Genomic DNA, 18,109 nt, shown 5'->3' on the forward strand with positions numbered 1-18,109 from the left:
TTGTCAAGACAGAGCATTGAAAGCCGACTCAAGTGGATTATCTCTTACAATATTTCTCAACAAGAGACCAATGTCAGCAAATTGACTCTGAAGCTGGCATGTTGACCCGGATTTTTCAAAGAAAGTATCTGGATTTTTTGCATTGGCAAAATTTGAACATATCTGCTAAAGAGATTTGCTATGAGATTATGGATACATATCAAGAAGGAGATGACAAAGACTTAAGGATGATCAAGTGCCGGCTTATAAAGAATATTTAACCCGGAGCGCAACCTGTCAAAGTCGTTCTTGAGTTGTTTTGCAGGATCAGTTTAACATGGATAAATCCAAATTAAACTGGGGGCTAATGTCGGGGATATACCCCGCGGTATGACCCGGCCGGAAGTATGACCCGGCCGGACTTGGCGCTTCATCGATGACCCGCTGGAGGACTGGCGATTCACGGGTCTGGCGGCTCACTGATCAGACGACTCACGAGCCTAGCGACTCACGGATGGCCCAAGGCCTAGAAGTCCGGCTCATATTATGGTGGGCCGTCTTAAGAGGAAAGGGATGACGAATATTTCCTTTACGAGGAAGCAAGACCCGGACTTGTAATCAACTTGTAAGAGAAGATAGATTAGTCCTAGTCCTACTAGGACTCCACATGTAACCCGCCCCTCTAACTTATATAAGGAGGGGCAGGGCTCCCCAAAGGAGGGAGAGAAAACAATCTCTAGGGCTAGACACAAAGAGCCGGCTTACCGGCGACTCTCTCGTGATTATAATGAGACCTAGCCTCAGACAGCATGTAGGGTTATTACCGGACGATGTTTCCCGGGGCCCGAAGCTGTCTAAATCCTCGTCTTGTGTGTTGCGTCTCTCGATTCCGCTCAACCCCTTCAAGCTACCACATAGATGCGTTGGCCTCGCGACTAAGTCCTTTCATGAGGACATCTGCCGTGACAATTCCACGACAGAACTCGCAAGTTGATCACCAAAATATACATCAAGTGGATCACATGATATCACATTGTCACCACAGATAAGCACGTGCAAGGCATACATCAAGTATTCTCAAATCCTTAAAGACTCAATCCGATAACTTCAAAGGGAAAACTCAATTCATCACAAGAGAGTTGAGGGGGAGAAACATCATAACATCCAACTATAATAGCAAAGCTCGCGATACATCAAGATCGTATCACCTCAAGAACACGAGAGAGAGAGAGATCAAACACATAGCTACTGGTACATACCCTTAGCCCCAAGGGAGAACTACTCCCTCCTCGTCATGGAGAGCACCGGGATGATGAAGATGGCCACCGGAGAGGGATTCTCCCCTCCGGCAGGGTGCCGGAACGGGTCTAGATTAGTTTTCGGTGGCTACGGAGGCTTCTGGCGGCGAACTCCCGATCTATTCTGTTCTCTGATGTTTTTAGGGTATATTGATATATATAGGCAAAAGAAGTTGGTCAGGGGAGCCACGAGGAGCCCATGAGGGTGGGGGGCGCGCCCAGGGGGTAGGCGCGCCTCCCTGCCTTGTGACCACCTCGAAACTTCCTTGACTTCAACTCCAAGTCTCCTGGATCACATTCGTTTCAAAAATCACGCTCCCGAAGGTTTCATTCCGTTTGGACTCCATTTGATATTCCTTTTCTGCGAAACACTGAAACAAAAAAAACAGAATCTGGCACTGGGCTCTGGGTTAATAGGTTAGTCCCAAAAATAATATAAAAGTGCATAATAAAGCCCATAAGCATCCAAAACAGATAATATAATAGCATGGAACAATCAAAAATTATAGATACGTTGGAGACGTATCAGAGGTCATGTCGGTCCGCGCCGCCGTCCCGTCCGGTCACGTCGCTCGGCATCAATGTCGGCCGCTGCATGCTCTGGGTCGGCATGAATGCGGCGCGAGAAGCGGCATGTGCATCAGATGGAAAGCACGGGAGAGTCGGGTGGGATTTTTTGGTGGGCCAGGTTAGTGAGACACGGGCATGGCAACGGTTCACACGCCCCGTGAAGCCCCCCAAATTGTCTCTGATTTGTGGAAAAAAATACGTTCGAACCGGCCTATGAACCGATACAAACGCACATTGAATTGCGTTACAGGTGATTTATGGGTCGGCGTTGGAGATACCCTGATCCTAAAGCAGTTTGGAGACGCATCATGCATTCTCGGCTAGCCTGTGAACTACTTCCTCCGTTTCTAAATATAAGTCTTTTAAGATATTTAACTATAGATTATATACGGAGCAAAATGAATTAACCTTATTTTAAAAGATGTCTATATACGTCCGAATGTATTCTAATATCCAAAAAGACTTATATTTGGGAACGGAGTGAGTAGGAAGGAAAGTCTCCCGTGGAAAAAAGAAAGACTAGGAAAGGAAGTGATTACTCAAAGAGTTTGTGTGTAAATTATTTCAAAAGGCGCCCATGGCCTAATGGATAAGGCGTCTGACTTCTAATCAGGCGATTGTGGGTTCGAGTCCCACTGGGCGTGTTTCCAATTTTTGTATGTCTGCATTTGCTTCTATTTTTCTTTTGTATATCTGCATTTTTCTGAAAACATTTTCTTGTGCGTTATTTCTCCGGTGTTCTCTCTTCCTCTTAAAAATGATATCCGAAGTGAACTTTTTGCCTCGGTTGTTGTACCGTGCTGTTTTCCTCTGCTGAAATGACCGGCCCCACTCCCACCACCACCGCGCCATCTTTTCCCTTGAGAAAAAGCTGGTGTGGGCAAACCCAAGTGGCCACTTCCATCGATACAGTTTCGGCCACAAGGACGGCCTAGCTAGTTACCGTATTCGTGTTGTCCCACGCAAAAATGGCAACCGGTCCTCCCTCTCATCAGTCTCATCGATCAGCCCAGCCTCACGAGCTAGCGATGGTCTACCAACGACGTGTCGAGACTTGGGAGGCACCACCACGTCCCACCACCGTCACTAATGCCAAGGTTTCTACAGTTAACAAAACACCTTCTGCACTGTGTTACCATGCAAACTTTCTGTAACTCGACTATTAAAGCAAGTATTCCTCCACAAAAGCAAATTGCAGATTTATCATTGTATAGCTACCTTTTCGTTAGGGTTTATTTATAACCATTTGCACGTCGCCACCGCAAGGGTAGAGCATAAACAACTAGGCTATCCATAAACACAACAAAGAACCAGAATGATATTCTATCTTGAAACAGCTAGGAGGAAATGAGGAATACGACACGATGTCCAAGGCAAAATTTGCAACTAAGCGTTATTATGTTCCACGTTAAATAAAAAATACACAGCAAAATCAAAGCCTCCAGTTAAATAGCACATCATTGCCGCCAAGAGCTCACAGGTGTGGAAATGAGGAATACGACACGATGTCCAAGGCAAAATTTGCAACTAAGCGTTATTATGTTCCACGTTAAATAAAAAATACACAGCAAAATCAAAGCCTCCAGTTAAATAGCACATCATTGCCGCCAAGAGCTCACAGGTGTGGAAATGAGGAATACGACACGATGTCCAAGGCAAAATTTGCAACTAAGCGTTATTATGTTCCACGTTAAATAAAAAATACACAGCAAAATCAAAGCCTCCAGTTAAATAGCACATCATTGCCGCCAAGAGCTCACAGGTGTGGAAATGAGGAATACGACACGATGTCCAAGGCAAAATTTGCAACTAAGCGTTATTATGTTCCACGTTAAATAAAAAATACACAGCAAAATCAAAGCCTCCAGTTCAATAGCACATCATAGCCGCCAAGAGCTCACAGGTGTGGCAGCCCTCACGCTCTAGCAGTAATCAGGTTGAATCCTTATGGGTGGTGGTGTTCTCTGCTCAAAACCCATTGGGCTTGCTCCCGGCCTTTAAAGATTTCTGCTGCTGCTCATGGTTGAATGCAGCATCCAGCGCCTGGAAATTATATATAATCAGCTTGCTGAAAATTATGGAAAGAAAACTACTCCGTCCCCGCTGGATGTAATAAGATCTTATATTATGGGACGGAGGGAGTAGTAGTATTCATGTGTTTTATGGCATCAACAGCAAGGAAGTATCCAATGAGCACCAAAACCAGCAAATGAAAATAAAAGTATTCAATACAAATATTTGCTGTGACCCATATCCTTCTGCTTTACAAATATGGAAATGTGTCTAGCTAAAGCCCTGTTTGGAATCACTCCGCCCAGCTCCACTCCGCAGAGCTGTGGAGCTGGGCTTGAGCCGCTCTGTGAAAACGAGCTACAGCCCGCTCCACTCTAGGAGCGGAGTCGAGGGAGTGGAGTGGAACCAAACAGGCACCAAATCATGACAAAGGTATTCTCAAAGCTCAGATAATTCATGGGGATTCTCAAAAGTTCAGGTAATGAAAACAGTAGGAACCTGAGTCATGGGCTTTACGAGTTGAGATATTTCATGCCGTACATCAGGCTGTGCTGATTCCTTTATATCCTGCACGTACAAAGAAAAACAATTCCATAATGATGCATACAAATATAATCAAAGGCAATTTCAGTTATTAATTAGATTCCAAATATCAACTGTGCTGAGGAAGATTAACCTGTAATTTCTGATATATCTGTGTCATTGCATCCTTAAGCCGTTGAACCTGTGGAAAGAACCGGACAAGTACATAAACATCTAAGCAATAACGGTCTGGATGTTTTAATTGCTTAAGATAGCTTACCATACAGCAGTCCTACCAGGTATCTACTCCCTTCGTTCCCTAATATAAGACCTTTTAGCTTTTTCTTGATTCGTATATATCTAGACACATTTTAGTGTGTACTCCTATATAGTCAATATTTTGAAATAGCTAAAAAGTCTTATACTCCCTCTGTACCGAAATATATGTTGCTGGAGTAGCTGAAGTTCAGCTACTCCAGCGACATATATTTCGGTACAGAGGGAGTATTAGGGAACGGAGGGAGTAGATCATAAATTAGTGACAAAACCACAGTAAGAACATAACCATCAATGTGGGCATCCTTGACTTACTATTACGCTGTGTACACAAATACCTATACTAGACTGTATAACACAACATTAACATCTGCTATTTTACAGTGATTGGTTTTATTAACAGAACTAATGCAGTATGAGAAAAGCTAGAAACAAATTGGGTCGTTAAATGCAGCTTTTTGATAGCCAAAAGTATAATAATAAGAACCTGGTGGTGGTCAATTTCCAGTCATGAGTTCATGACAGTATGACACTGAATTCCATAATTACTGATAGCAAGGAAACAGACAACCATGTTCCAACACATAAAACTCCACCACTAAAATTATTAACTGATCATTTCTACTTGCACTGTTATTAGTTCTTATTCACATTTATAATATGCACTGGTATTGTTCTCATCTTGAAGCAGGAAATTATATTTCAGTGACCAGTTCCTTTCAAAAGTCACCCAGCCACTGAGCTACTTTTAGCAGCTTCCACCAAAATACTACTTGTGGGTTACAAAATAGTACAGATAAGATAGGAGTGACAATACACCTTATTAGAAAGGACTGTGGTTGTTATTGGGTATGATGACCAAAAATGGCACAGCAACTCCTGGATAGCCGTCCAATGCTAACAAAATAGACAGTCACAAGAAACTCTGTAAATACAAGGTGTACAATAAGATCTCGAGTGCAGTGATAGGAAGATTTTAGAATGGTCGGATAAATATACATAAATAAATAAAGGTACATTGATAATTCTGGAAAATAAACATTCTAGAACAAATTGGAAGTACAATACAGCTTCTGCGTAAAAGGTAAATAGGTGCAGTATCTCACATCCATAAGTTCATCTCGTGTTCGGTGAGGAAGACGACCAAGGAGACTGTCTTGGGGATTCTTAAGATTAAGCCTCCGTGAACGTGAAATTCCTTCATTCAATTCACTAAGAACCTAGGCCCATACCATGTAGGTAAGTTAGGTTTTCCTGCTCATGCAATTTAATAGCTTAAGAATAGAGAAGCCACAGCAATACAGCATGCAAAACTTGTGTTTGTAAGGAAAACTTGGAGTATTGGGATGTTGATGAATCATGAAATGACAATCCAACATTAAGAATTGGAACGAAACAAACAAAGGCAAACTAGGTTCATTTGCAAAATGGATACTGTTTCTTTTTTGGCAATGCGAAGTCATGGACCAGGTAAGGTGTAAGTTGGTCATATAAAAAACAGCTACACAAACATCAACTTTTCTCATAGTCATACCTAAGTACCTAACACATCCCTTAGTAGAAGTGTTTGTACCGTTTAGAATGTTGGGTCTATCGTTGTGTCCACAGAAATGGTTGGGAACTGATTGGATAGTTCTTTGCAAATATTCTTCACTAGTTTTGGAAGAGCAAATTCTCTTCAAGTAAAATATGTACAGACACAAAGAACCACCACCTCTATTACAGAGGAAACAAGATTGAATAAGGCGCACACACATTCCAAAATCCAACTTTTACCATAAATTAGACCAACAATATATATTTTTTGTGACTTGCAGCTAAAGAGAAACAATATATAATTTTTGTGACTTACAAATTATACCATTGAGAACTTCTTTCGGATACGGATTCAACGGTATAATTTTTTATATAACCCACATTTGATTGGTCTTATCCTATATACTTAAGAAGTTCACCTCCACTACTTGATTTATCTCAACATGCAGGATAGACACATCAGCATCCAATCATATCTTGCCAAGTCACATCTCATGTAGTCCCACTCAAGCCCACCTCTTCAATTCTGAAAAAATATTTTCTATGAAAGAAAACTGAAGCGTTTAGGATTCCCCACTGCCCATGCCCCGCTCAGGCCCACCTCTTCAATTCTGACCAAATATTTTCCCTGAAAGAAAAACTGAAGCGTTTAGGATTCCCCACTGCCCACGCCGTATATCTCCCTGATTCAGCCCAAACCCATCGCCTCCTTTCCCCTCTATACATCCTGCACGGCGGCTAGGATCCCGTCTAATGCCTCCCGCAGCGGCCATCCGGCTTGGCGGACATGCTCCCGTCTCACGCTCCTTTTGCAGGGCTGCTATCCCGACTCCCCTCTTCATTTAGCACGGCAACCAGGCTCCCGTCTGACACCCCTTCGGCAGGACTGACGGCCGGCCTCCGCTCTACGGCGGAGATCTCATCTTACGGCCGTCTAGCAGGACCGTCGGCCCGGATGTTCCACTTCTCTGATCTCTACGGCTCAGGTATGATTACCGGTCCGATACTCCTCCGATGAGTGTCCTGGTCCGCCGTGACTGCCGGTCCTCCTCCGACGGCTCCCGGAGATTTTCTCCGCCTGTTCACTCCTCCGGCTCTAGCCGCTGGTCTCCCATCTCCGACGAATTAACCGGTCCGAAAAAACCGCTAATGCTCCTCGGCCAATTTGCCTTTCGTCGTCCCCTACTGTCTTCGTTCTGGCAAGAGTAGATGGAGGGGATCAGGTAGAGTTATTTTTTCTCAATTGTTTCTCTCCACATGTCGTCGTCCATGTCGTCCTCAACCTCCAATCTGTCAAGCCTCTCGTGATGGCTCCCAGCTAGAGATGCATCTTGTGGTCAAAGGCACTAACAGTCTATCTTTTTTGCAGGAAACCATCTCTCTATCTAGGGCTGATGTCCAGTCAGATTTCACTGCCGATTGCCAAGGTACCCATCTATCGATTCATGCATCGACTCCCAAGGCTCTGCACCACATGCGGGCATCAACTGATTCACATATAACCAAACCCGTATTATTTGGATTTTATTTGTGTGGATTTTGTAGCACATGAAGCTGCCGATGACAAGCCAACAAGAAGTTTTAGTACGGGAAACACCAAGATATGAACCATTGGAGAGGATGGTATCTTATCGGAATTGCTGATTTTTTTATATAGCATGCACATATGCATGGGTATGGTACTGCCATCACACAGATTATGGGGAGCAATCCATGATACAGGTTGAGTTTCTCATGACCGATTTTTTGCCGGCTTATAGCAGTTTAAGCACCATTGATACACACCTATCCAGCCAGATGGGGAATGGTCGGGTCTATTTTCATATAAGCATTTTTCCTGCTATGATAAAATATTTCCTAAATGAATTTGAACTTCCGTGAAATTGGTGATATTATTGCAGTTGGCCTCCATTGAAGATCCGAGATATTTTTAGGTACAAAACAAATAGCCATAACACAGCTCACAAAATGATACTTGATTGTGGCATATGACTTGGCAATAGTATATGCTATGAACTGACTTAGTAATTGCGCGTGGGCGTGTCTATGTGTGTGGTTAGTTCTATATTTTCATCTTTAGATCGACATTACTTAAGAAAAAGCAAAAATGCTTATGAGTGTGAGTTATATTGTACAATATATTAATTTCCTAATATTTGGTTATTCATATTTGCAATAACCAAACCGTTGAAACAGATGTAGCTGAGTACTTAAGATCTATGATGAATTTTCTTAGAAGTTATGATCATTTAATCTTAGCTACCGTTAGCAATGTTTAGCTAATCGATGGATGTACAAACACAAGACACATGGTGATTTTATCCAAGTTATCCCATGAGGTCCTATGCACTGAGTAAGTTAAGGTTTTCACATAGTTTTATTTGGTGCAAAGTTTCAACTATTACAGCTAATGGTTTGGCATAAACAATCTTCTATATGGTCTCATAAAAATCCAATAGGAAAATTATGTGCCTGCCAGAGCCGAAGTGCACAAAGGATTTATCTATGAATTTTTTTAGATAGAATGAAGTGCACAAAGGATTTACTTCACATGTTTTCCTAAAAGTGTTTAACTCTCACCAATACTCAACTTTCCCTTTAGTTTATTTGTAGATGCGAAATTATTATTTCAACAATGCCTACCTTTCAAATTTATATCTTTATATTATCATGTAAAATATTCCTATATATCTTAGATTTTCAACCTGTTATATTTTCTGCTATCCATATATTGTTTTACCAGTTGCCTCCATATTTGCCTTGCCAATCTTCATATTTTTTTGATAGTCTATATCTTATAAAATGTTATCAAAGATATACAATATTTTATTAATCCAAACACTGATGTTCATACAATCAAATTGCATTGAATTATATTACAACCGGTTCCCGCAACAACGTGCGGGGTATCATCTAGTTCATTCGAATGGAGGGAGTACAATTTTTTATATAACCCACATTTGATTGGTCTTATTCATTCGAATGGAGGGAGTAAGTCAGATATATCTACAGACATGCATCTTTCAAGGAAACAGGACCTAATCCCTGAAAGTTGACTACCGAACATTGGTATCAGGTCTCAAGTAAAACTGCTTACCTTTAGAGCAACATCTGACTGAACAACCGGACAGTTCATTTTCACGGAAGATATTTGATCCATTAAATGATGGAATGTATCATCGGTGCTCAGGCTGCAGCTGCGGGCCTTTCTTCCATCGTTGCTACCTAAAGGTCTCAGAGCATTGGCTTGCTGAGAATCAAAATATTCTCGAGGATCCTACAAAGACGAGGCATGACAATCCATAATGCTGTGATATATTACTGTAGCTGATATATTATATCAAGTCATATGAACCAACTATTACCTTTATACAAAGTGGAGCGTATGGGAGACTTCGTGGAGCTTGCAGATCCTCTATCTCAGTCATGCGGGCCACCTTTACCAATCTCTCATGACTAGCATCATCAGCAACAGAGCTAGGAGGTGGTTCTGCAGTTCATAACTCATCAGCCTAGTAAGGAACTAATTAGGGTGAGAAAAGATGCACCACAGCGATATAATTACTTACCCTTCTTGGACCGTGCAAGTGCTTCAGCCACAGTCTTCGTATCAGTTGATTCAATATCTGCACAAAGATGAATAACAAATACAATCACCTTACAGACAGAAACTATATGGTGCATTAATACAAGTTATTAATGGCCAATAAGCAAATGCAAAGTAGAAATTATTGACATTCTCTGATGTGAAGGGGAAAGTACACCAGCACAGAGCAGGTACTACACTACAGCATTACAATGTGCAACCAACCAGCAGTATAGGACGGTTGATTTGTGCTATTGTTGGTGCATTCTTTTTCAGGAAAGTCTAGATAGAAAAACAGGAAGCCAGTAGAAGTGTAGTCGCAGGAGAACTGTCAGGCTGTTAGCATATCAGTATCATCTCATGATAGTAATAGCATGCTTGACCAATCAACTTCAGTATACAAAAATTTACTCCCTCCATTCCTAAATATAAGTCGTTTTAGAGATTTCAAATGGACTACCACATACGGATGTATATAGACATATTTTAGAGTGTAGATTCACTCATTTTGCTCCGTATGTAGTCACTTGTTGAAATCTCTACAAAGACTTATATTTAGGAACGGAGGGAGTAAAAGAGACAGCATGAAAACTTTTGAGTTGAGTCCAAAACTTCACCTGTTGATCTCCCTTCAAGAACAACAGCAGCATGCCGATTCAGATCCTGAGAAAGTGTTCTCCTAGCCAACTCGCTATCAGTATCAGTTGTGTCTCTGCTGCCATCACGGAGAATCCCGTGATCCTAGATGCCCGAAAGAATAATGGTATGAAAATTCAAAATAGGACTAAGCACTGCATGAAGTTGTGATCAAAATAGCAGACAAAGTTGCTCATTATGAGAAACGAATAAACCACTCGTCTTTGTGAAGTTGTAGATATAACAAAATAGTAGCAAGAACACAAACACACCAGAAGATGGATGTAGTCATCTCCTGCATCTGCCTCCATGTCTAATGTTGGATCAACTCGTTTTATCTGTAAAACAAGAATTGAGTCACCAAAAAAAACTAAAGGAAAAATGTATTGCAAAATATGCAGGATGACAACAATAAACAGGTAGAATTATACCTTGAGCTTTGCCTCCTTGGCAAGTATATCATCATTTTTCAAAAACATGGCTAATTCCTCATCATCAGCGGCCTCAGCTTTTGCCGCTAAAGTATTTTTTGTTCTAAGTAGATACTCAGCTCTACAGTACTTTGTCCAAAAATCCTTTTCTGACAACTTTTTGGGATAGTCACAGGAGATGAAGGAAAAACAGAGTAAAATGAGAATCCAAATCCACTTTGTGCCAACACAGATATAGTATAAACAAACTCCAACTTAAGCTCAAGCTTCCGAAAGCCTATGGTAAGGCACATGACAATAGTATATACAAGTATGCACTGTCTTACCTTCTTCGGGACATAATCTAAAAATGCCCGATGCACGGCTGGCTTTTCTGCAAAAATCTGCAAAACATCAAATAATATATCATATTCATAACAACTGATTTTCAAGACTTATTCAACGTCCAACAAACAATCTCGTAGTTCAGCATTTACATGGTTAATAATGTATGAAAGAAAACTAGTATTACTGAGCAGATGTAGCCCAGCTCAAGGACCAGAATAAGCCTGTTCGACCGGGTCAAGAAATGTAGTCACGATGGTGTGGCGTCACGGGTGGCTACCCATGTGAGTCAAAAGGGGCACTGTTCTTCACGACACTCATTAGGAATGTGGCCCGATGAATCCAGGTCGATGACCCTACAAATCAGATAATACATCGATAGAATCTAAATGTATTCGGAAAAGGGAATAAAGAAGAGAACGAGAAGGGAGTGGGCTGTGGGACAACCCAGCCCACAGCTCCAGCAAATCAACATAAATGGCCCACAAGGGCCATCATCTCGCTTCCCCTTCCCACTCTTAATTCCCTTCCTAGCACCACCTCTCCCTCCTAGTCCCCCGTCATCACCCTTGTTTTCTTGCATCTGATGGCAAGAACACAGAACACAAGGGGGGACAGCGATGGCGGCTGTGACAGCAACAATGAGAAAAACCAGTGGGGATCGCAACAAAATGAGGACATCAACTACTAGGACTAGCTCATGCCTCTCTTCCCCTCTGCCCTTCTCCCATTGTTATTGCATGGGGTCATGACCAGCAGCTTCCTGGTGGAGAACCAGATCAAAAGAATACATGATGCTCGACCTGACATCGTGGATCGCACAGTGACCTGCAATCCAAGTAACTATGGCCAGGACAGGCTTGCAATGCGTGATAGTCTGGACAGGCCAATCCTGAGCGTATTCAATGATCCAGACTAATAGATGCAAGAATGTGTTTGAGTAGCCCACTGGTCAAGGTTTTTGAACAGGTATAGCTAAACACAGTGCAATTCACATTTTTTATGCAGTAAAAATGGCATATTTACATTTTCATGCCGTAAAATGGGCTTGACAAGGGATCATACCATTCTATATGTATGTTGAGTACTAGAAAAGAAAAGAAAAATAGAACAGTATCATCACAAAGAGGTATAGTTTGTAAAATACTACCCAGTGAGGATGGCGTGGAGTCTAGGGCCATGTGTCAGTACATTACCATAAGGAAACAAGTGAGGTGTTGCTCCTTACACAGAATGCGATAGGTGCTAATAAATAGTTGGTCAATGGAACCCATTAAACAACGGAACTGTTTAGAAATTCCATCAAGCATAGCATTACACCTTTTTTAGGTACATAACACTGCACATGACAGTTAAAAATATTGCAAATGATGCTACCAGGCAGGCCAGCATTTAGATAATGCATAGCTGCATTTATGATGGTTGAAGAAGTAACAAATGATGCTAGCAGGCAGACCTGCTTTAGATGATAATTCATTACCAAGGTAGAAAGAATGTACCTGATGGATAATCTCAGTAGTCAGACTGAAAGTAACCTTGTTTGTCTGTGAAAGGACACACATAAATCAGAAATGAGTAAATTAAGATAATCAACATTCAGTAGAAGTCAATAACTGATAGGATACAGCCATGTACAACACAAACTATCATAGTATGCCACATAGGCTCACAATGAGTATAGACCCATAGCATACCTGTCCATCAGCTGATGGCCTAACATCAGCTAGCATGGCACTTTTGAAACCTGGCTTTTGTTTTGATGCTTTGTTTGTTTCATCGTCAAGTAAATTCTGCAAAAGGACTTAATAAGTATTGGTTGCAACTGAATAAAAATATACTACAAAACAAACAGAAATTGTATCCGTGCACAGTAGTTTTTACCTTTCTTGTTGCCCAAAATTCAGACTCTTGGAGAATATTACCAAGCACAAACTTCTTATGTAACTTCTGCAGTTCACTGCAAACAGAGAAGGGTTTAACGAGACAAACGAGCCAACAATACAATGCAACTGTGTTTTCCTCTGGTTGGCTACAATAGTCTGCAAATCTGTCTGTATCATTCTCTTAAAACAATATACGAAGATTAAATGTTCATCCCTACAGCTACGCAGATCTGTTAAACTAGCAGCATGAACATGCTCCTGACGTGATCTATTAATAAAATATAACCGAATGACATTACACCAACAGTAGCATTTTGACCCAAGCAAGTTCACATACGCTAGAAAATATATCTGAATGACATTCTCATACAAAAAATGGATAGGTGAAAACATTTTGGCATCTGCACTTTATTTTGGCTCTTTCAAAGTTCTACAGTTGTACATAAAAGGCATATCATTTTCAATCTACCAGCTATGCCACCAGCTTCATTATGTAATGTTGCACAGATTTGTATGCTGATGAAACAGACAAGTAAAGACCAGTTAAAATTGAAGCTCTAGTATCATCTTTGAATAAGTGAACCTACGAAAGCCAAATGCATACAACACAAGAAAAAAATCTTAGAATCAGGTAATCAATTCAAAAGCACAAGCACATAAGGGGCTCGGCAATAATTACTAAAGAGAGCAAGACAGCTTACACTGTTTTGGTTTAGTATTAAATTATTATCAATATCCCATGTTGCTGTCAGCAGAAGAAACATGCAGGATGTTTGAAATACAGATATTACCTGTCTTCTCGTAGCAATTTCATTCGCCGTTCCATTTCGGCAGAACTGAGCTGTTCTGGACCAGTTGACACAGCTGATATCTCAGGAGGTACATTTGGTCTAGCAGGCACAGTACCTTGATGTTTGCCTAAAACCCTAGCTGAAAGGACAACATCATCAGTTAGTTCTATATTTTGTTGGTAATAATTGTATAGACTAGAGGTGAAACTGAAAATCAAAATACTGAAGCAAGGACCAAAAGTAACATTAAAAATGCATAGACTCAATCTAACAAGAATAATCATTTTCAAATGATGTATTTGTTCATAATATGTATTAGAAACATTTAATGAACATTACCTACAAAGTCGCGACACAAATCACGGTTACCAACATTCTCAAACTCAAAAATATAGCCTCCCCCCTGAAAAAAGCATGGAAATCACAATCTTCTCAGTCACAGAAATAAATGTAGAGCATATGCCTATCAACCAAAACTCAACAGGATGTTTATATTTAATTAATTGATCATACCTTGTCAGAATCTTTTGAAAGATTCAATAATGCCGGTGTTGGTTTGCTACCATCTACCTTGTTGAACTTATGGCCTGAAGCACATGTAGGAAGAAGCTACAAAGTTACCATCAAGCATATTGGTAATGACCATGAAATCAATTCTCATCAACCAACATGCATGACCTACTCTGGCACAGCTGATGAGCAGAATATGTAATCCTGGATGTATATATTATGAATATGTGATCTTTGGATGTTCGTATTCTGAATATATAATCTTGGATGTTCGTATTCTGAATATGTAATCTTGGATGTACATATTCTCCATTCTGTTAAATCATTTCAAACAAACCCACAGTAATCGCAAACCACATCTAGTAAATGCCCATCTATCAACAATTAAATAGTTTCCTAACACATCAGGACAACTAGACTAACACATCAGAATAATGACAGCACTTCAATTGTGTACAACACTCAGTGCTATGATTATAGAAACCAGCGCTGCATATGGACAAAGGATAAGTACCTTTGATGGTCCGAAAATCGACACTGAGCTTCATTAGTGAGCGTGGATCATTAGGAGTAAATGTTAACTTATCTTCACTCTGTAATTACAAGAACAAAGAAATAATATGATTTAGATCAAAGAAGCGCATTATGATCGCTTGCAAGCAGCGGTAAGAAAGGAATGAATGATTCACACCAGCTGAAACAAACAGAGATGACTGTTCAAAAGTAATGCCCACTAAGTCAATGAAGCAGTGCGCCTTGCTGCATCAGCGCCAAATATGAAAATACTAGGAATATCATGCACAAACAATGCAATCACGAACAAAACAACTGCCTCAAGCAGATTTTTATAGCATGCGTTGAGCCCCCAATTTCATTAAGCAAACCGGGTGTTCTTACTTGGGGCACAAATTGGCTCCCACTAAAGGCAAACGAGGCACTGAGCTTGATACACAATCCTTCTGCTCTAACCGCAATGCTAACTTACGGCGGATCGTACTTACTCTGTTCCACGACTAAACCCGAAGGTTGGATGCGGTACACATACAACAATGAGGAAAGCACAGGCACATGCACTCCTCCGATCTAAGCAGCAGCATCCTTCAATTTGTTCCGTTTTGCGTCCAATCAGAGACCTACCCGGGATCAATCAGTTGGGTACCTCAACACCGATAGACCCCTGCCAAGCAACCCACGCCCCGACGACCGAGCAGTAAAAGCAACGCCGTCGCAAGCCAACCAAACAGAACCAAAACCAATACAGCCTGCCTGAATGAAGGGGGGTTTCGGATGGGAGGTGCGAATGGGGTGGGATGGGGTGGGGTGGGGGTGGGGGTGGGGGCGGAGACGGCGAGTGAGGATGGGACCCACCATGCGGAGGACGCCGCCGGTGCCGCGGTCCTTGAGCGTGGCCTTGTACCTGGCACCGATCGTCATGGTCCCCATCGCCTCCACCTCCTCGCTCTAAACGGCGCAGGGAGAGAGCGAGGCAGCTAGCTAGACAGGGATTCGCTGTCAGGACCTAGTTACGATCTGAACGAATTTGAGCAAGTGACACCCGGCTGGTCGTCTCGCCTCGCCGGCGCCGGTGTCGATGTCAAGTTCGGAGGAGGGCTTCGCGCGTGCAGTCGGAGGCTGGAGTCGTTGCAGGGGAGGAACAAGAGACGCTGCGGAGAGCTGGGCCTCCGGCACAGGGAGAGAGTTAGGCGGCGGCGGCGGCAGAAGGAGATGCTGGTGGGAGGCGGCGGTGCGCGTCGGTCTGAGCGAGGGAGCGACGGCGAGGGGAAAAGGAGGCCGAGCGAACGTGTACGTACACGGTGGCACTAGTCCGTAAATACGAGCACTAGGCCGTGGCTAAAAGTAGGCCGCGTTTGCTTAGACCAAACCGAAAAACTGATCGTTTTTTTATTTAAAAAAATCGGTCTTCTGAAATTTTTTTAAAAAAAATTGCTGGTGGTCTTCTGAAATGACAAATGACAGATCCAGAACCCATTTTCTAGAAACAGAATTTTTGTTCGGTTCCGGTTAAAAACTGAACTAGACTGCACGATATGTAACATATTCCTAAAAAAAATACAACACTTTGCCTGTTTTCCATAATTTTTTCATGAGCAATCAAAATTATGTTGTCATATCACCGCATCAATTTTCCATGAATAAAATAACAATATAACAATAATATCGTCACCTCATCATAGAGTTTAGTCTCTTTTTTGTTTTCTTTGTTCGAGTACCTGATGACATTGAAATTAAATTCGGTGGCCCAAAAATTGGAGTAGTTTAGGTTTAGTAATTTTCTTTGGTTTGAATCTCCCCAGGCTCAATCCTGTTTCTTTAGATGTAGGGTGTCAGTTTCCCATTAATATACCCATCCCAAACTAAAAAAAAATAACCGATGCCCGGTGGCGGAGCTACAAAGAAATAGTTGGGCGGGTCAGTCTAAAGAAGAACATGTTTTTTTCTTCAAATTTTCAACTATACTAAAAGGTACTCCCTCCGTTCGGAAATACTTGTCACCAAAATGAATAAAAGAGAATGTATCTAGACATATTTTAGTTATAGATACATCCTTTTTTTTCCATTTTGATAACAAGTATTTTCGGACATAGTGAGTATTAGTTAGTGCCCAGTTAATTCGAAAATCATCGTAATGCTGAACCATCTCACTTTCTTTTGAAACCAAACCAAATCTTTGTTGACTGGACTTATCCATTGCGAGTTATTTAGTACTCCGTTTGTCCTAAAATAATTGACTCAACTTTGTACTAGCTTTAATACAAAATTATTATAAAATTGAGTCACTTATTTTGAAACGGAGGAAGTACATAAATTCCAATTTATAAAACTTCACAAACAATAATTGATTGAATATTTCATGCTACCAAATCGGTACTATGAAATTCTGATAACTATAGCCTATAGGATTTTTCTGTTTAATTTGGAGGAGCCTATACGGAAATTGGAATTGAGAATTTGAGATGATGCCTTGAAGTGCAATTAGGAAAAGGAAAGGAAACTATTTTTTTGAACACGTACTGATGCAAGAGCTCATATACACGTGCATACACTCACCCTTATGAACACACACACGCACACCTATAGGAGCATCTTCGAAAGACTGAGCCGACATATCATCTTAAAATTTACGAAGTCACCATAGGCACCTCGTCGTCGACGGGAACGTCTCCTCCCACTGATGCGCATCGCCGGAAATCATGAAATAATTCCAAGAATAAATGCGAGCACCGAGACTTGAACCCTGATGGGCTGAGGATACCACAGTCCCTCTAACCATCCAACTATAGGTTGGTTCACAGGAAACTAGTTTTTTAAGGAGTAGAAAGGAAACTAATTTGTGCACAGTGCATGCATGATTGGCTGAATCTAGAGCGTCCAGCTATGGCTGAGTCTGGAATTGGATGTACGCTGGGCATTCAGGTTTCGAACATCAAGTCTCATGTGCATAGTCACGCATAACGACAGGTCTCCCGTGCGCATGCAGACTGCTCACGCCTCACGAACTGGACTGGGCATGTGTAGTTTCCTTTTTCATCTTTGGACAGGGTGGGCCACGACACTGTTTTGCCCGCACGTAGCTTCGCTGGTGCCGACGCCAGAAGCTCAGGTAGCGACTCGGCCCTACTCATAAGGAGGATCACGAATGGGCTGCTAAGGAGGGGAGACTTGTGAGATCTTACGTTAGGTGAGATCAATGGGATCGAATTTTCTGAAAGAAAAAAACATGTTCAAACATTTT

At 41.6% G+C, this 18,109-nt stretch overlaps 1 protein-coding gene and 1 non-coding gene across 5 annotated transcripts; one reads left to right on the plus strand and one right to left on the minus strand.

Annotated features, from left to right (window-relative positions):
* The first annotated feature begins 2,418 nt into the window (after positions 1–2,418).
* Positions 2,419–2,491, plus strand: TRNAR-UCU (transfer RNA arginine (anticodon UCU)). The gene has a single exon. It is a non-coding gene; the product is annotated as a tRNA-Arg (tRNA).
* A 518-nt stretch (positions 2,492–3,009) lies between these two features.
* LOC125517946 (general transcription and DNA repair factor IIH subunit TFB1-1) lies at positions 3,010–16,181 on the minus strand. Of its 4 annotated transcripts, none has more exons than XM_048682905.2 (20): positions 15,724–16,181; positions 14,870–14,948; positions 14,359–14,432; positions 14,185–14,248; positions 13,846–13,984; positions 13,053–13,128; positions 12,866–12,961; positions 12,671–12,715; positions 11,174–11,230; positions 10,848–11,003; positions 10,689–10,754; positions 10,398–10,521; positions 9,764–9,820; positions 9,560–9,684; positions 9,292–9,471; positions 5,765–5,878; positions 5,478–5,555; positions 4,537–4,584; positions 4,377–4,427; positions 3,010–3,890 (listed from the first exon to the last, which is right to left on the minus strand). In XM_048682905.2, exons 1-20 carry the CDS (start codon positions 15,796–15,798, stop codon positions 3,816–3,818), a joined length of 1,779 nt encoding a protein of 592 aa, XP_048538862.1. In that variant the 5' UTR covers positions 15,799–16,181; the 3' UTR covers positions 3,010–3,815. The 4 variants fall into 4 exon arrangements, 2 of the variants coding, with proteins under 2 accessions (XP_048538862.1, XP_048538861.1); XM_048682904.2 differs by having other exon boundaries at positions 4,359–4,427; positions 15,724–16,180; XR_007287853.2 differs by lacking the exon at positions 3,010–3,890 and having other exon boundaries at positions 4,353–4,427; positions 5,478–5,583; positions 15,724–16,180.
* Between the last annotated feature and the right edge of the window lie 1,928 nt (positions 16,182–18,109).

This window comes from Triticum urartu, chromosome 7A, assembly GCF_056163025.1.
Source record: "Triticum urartu cultivar PI428250 chromosome 7A, HENAU_Tu73, whole genome shotgun sequence".
Classification (NCBI taxonomy): Eukaryota; Viridiplantae; Streptophyta; class Magnoliopsida; order Poales; family Poaceae; genus Triticum; species Triticum urartu.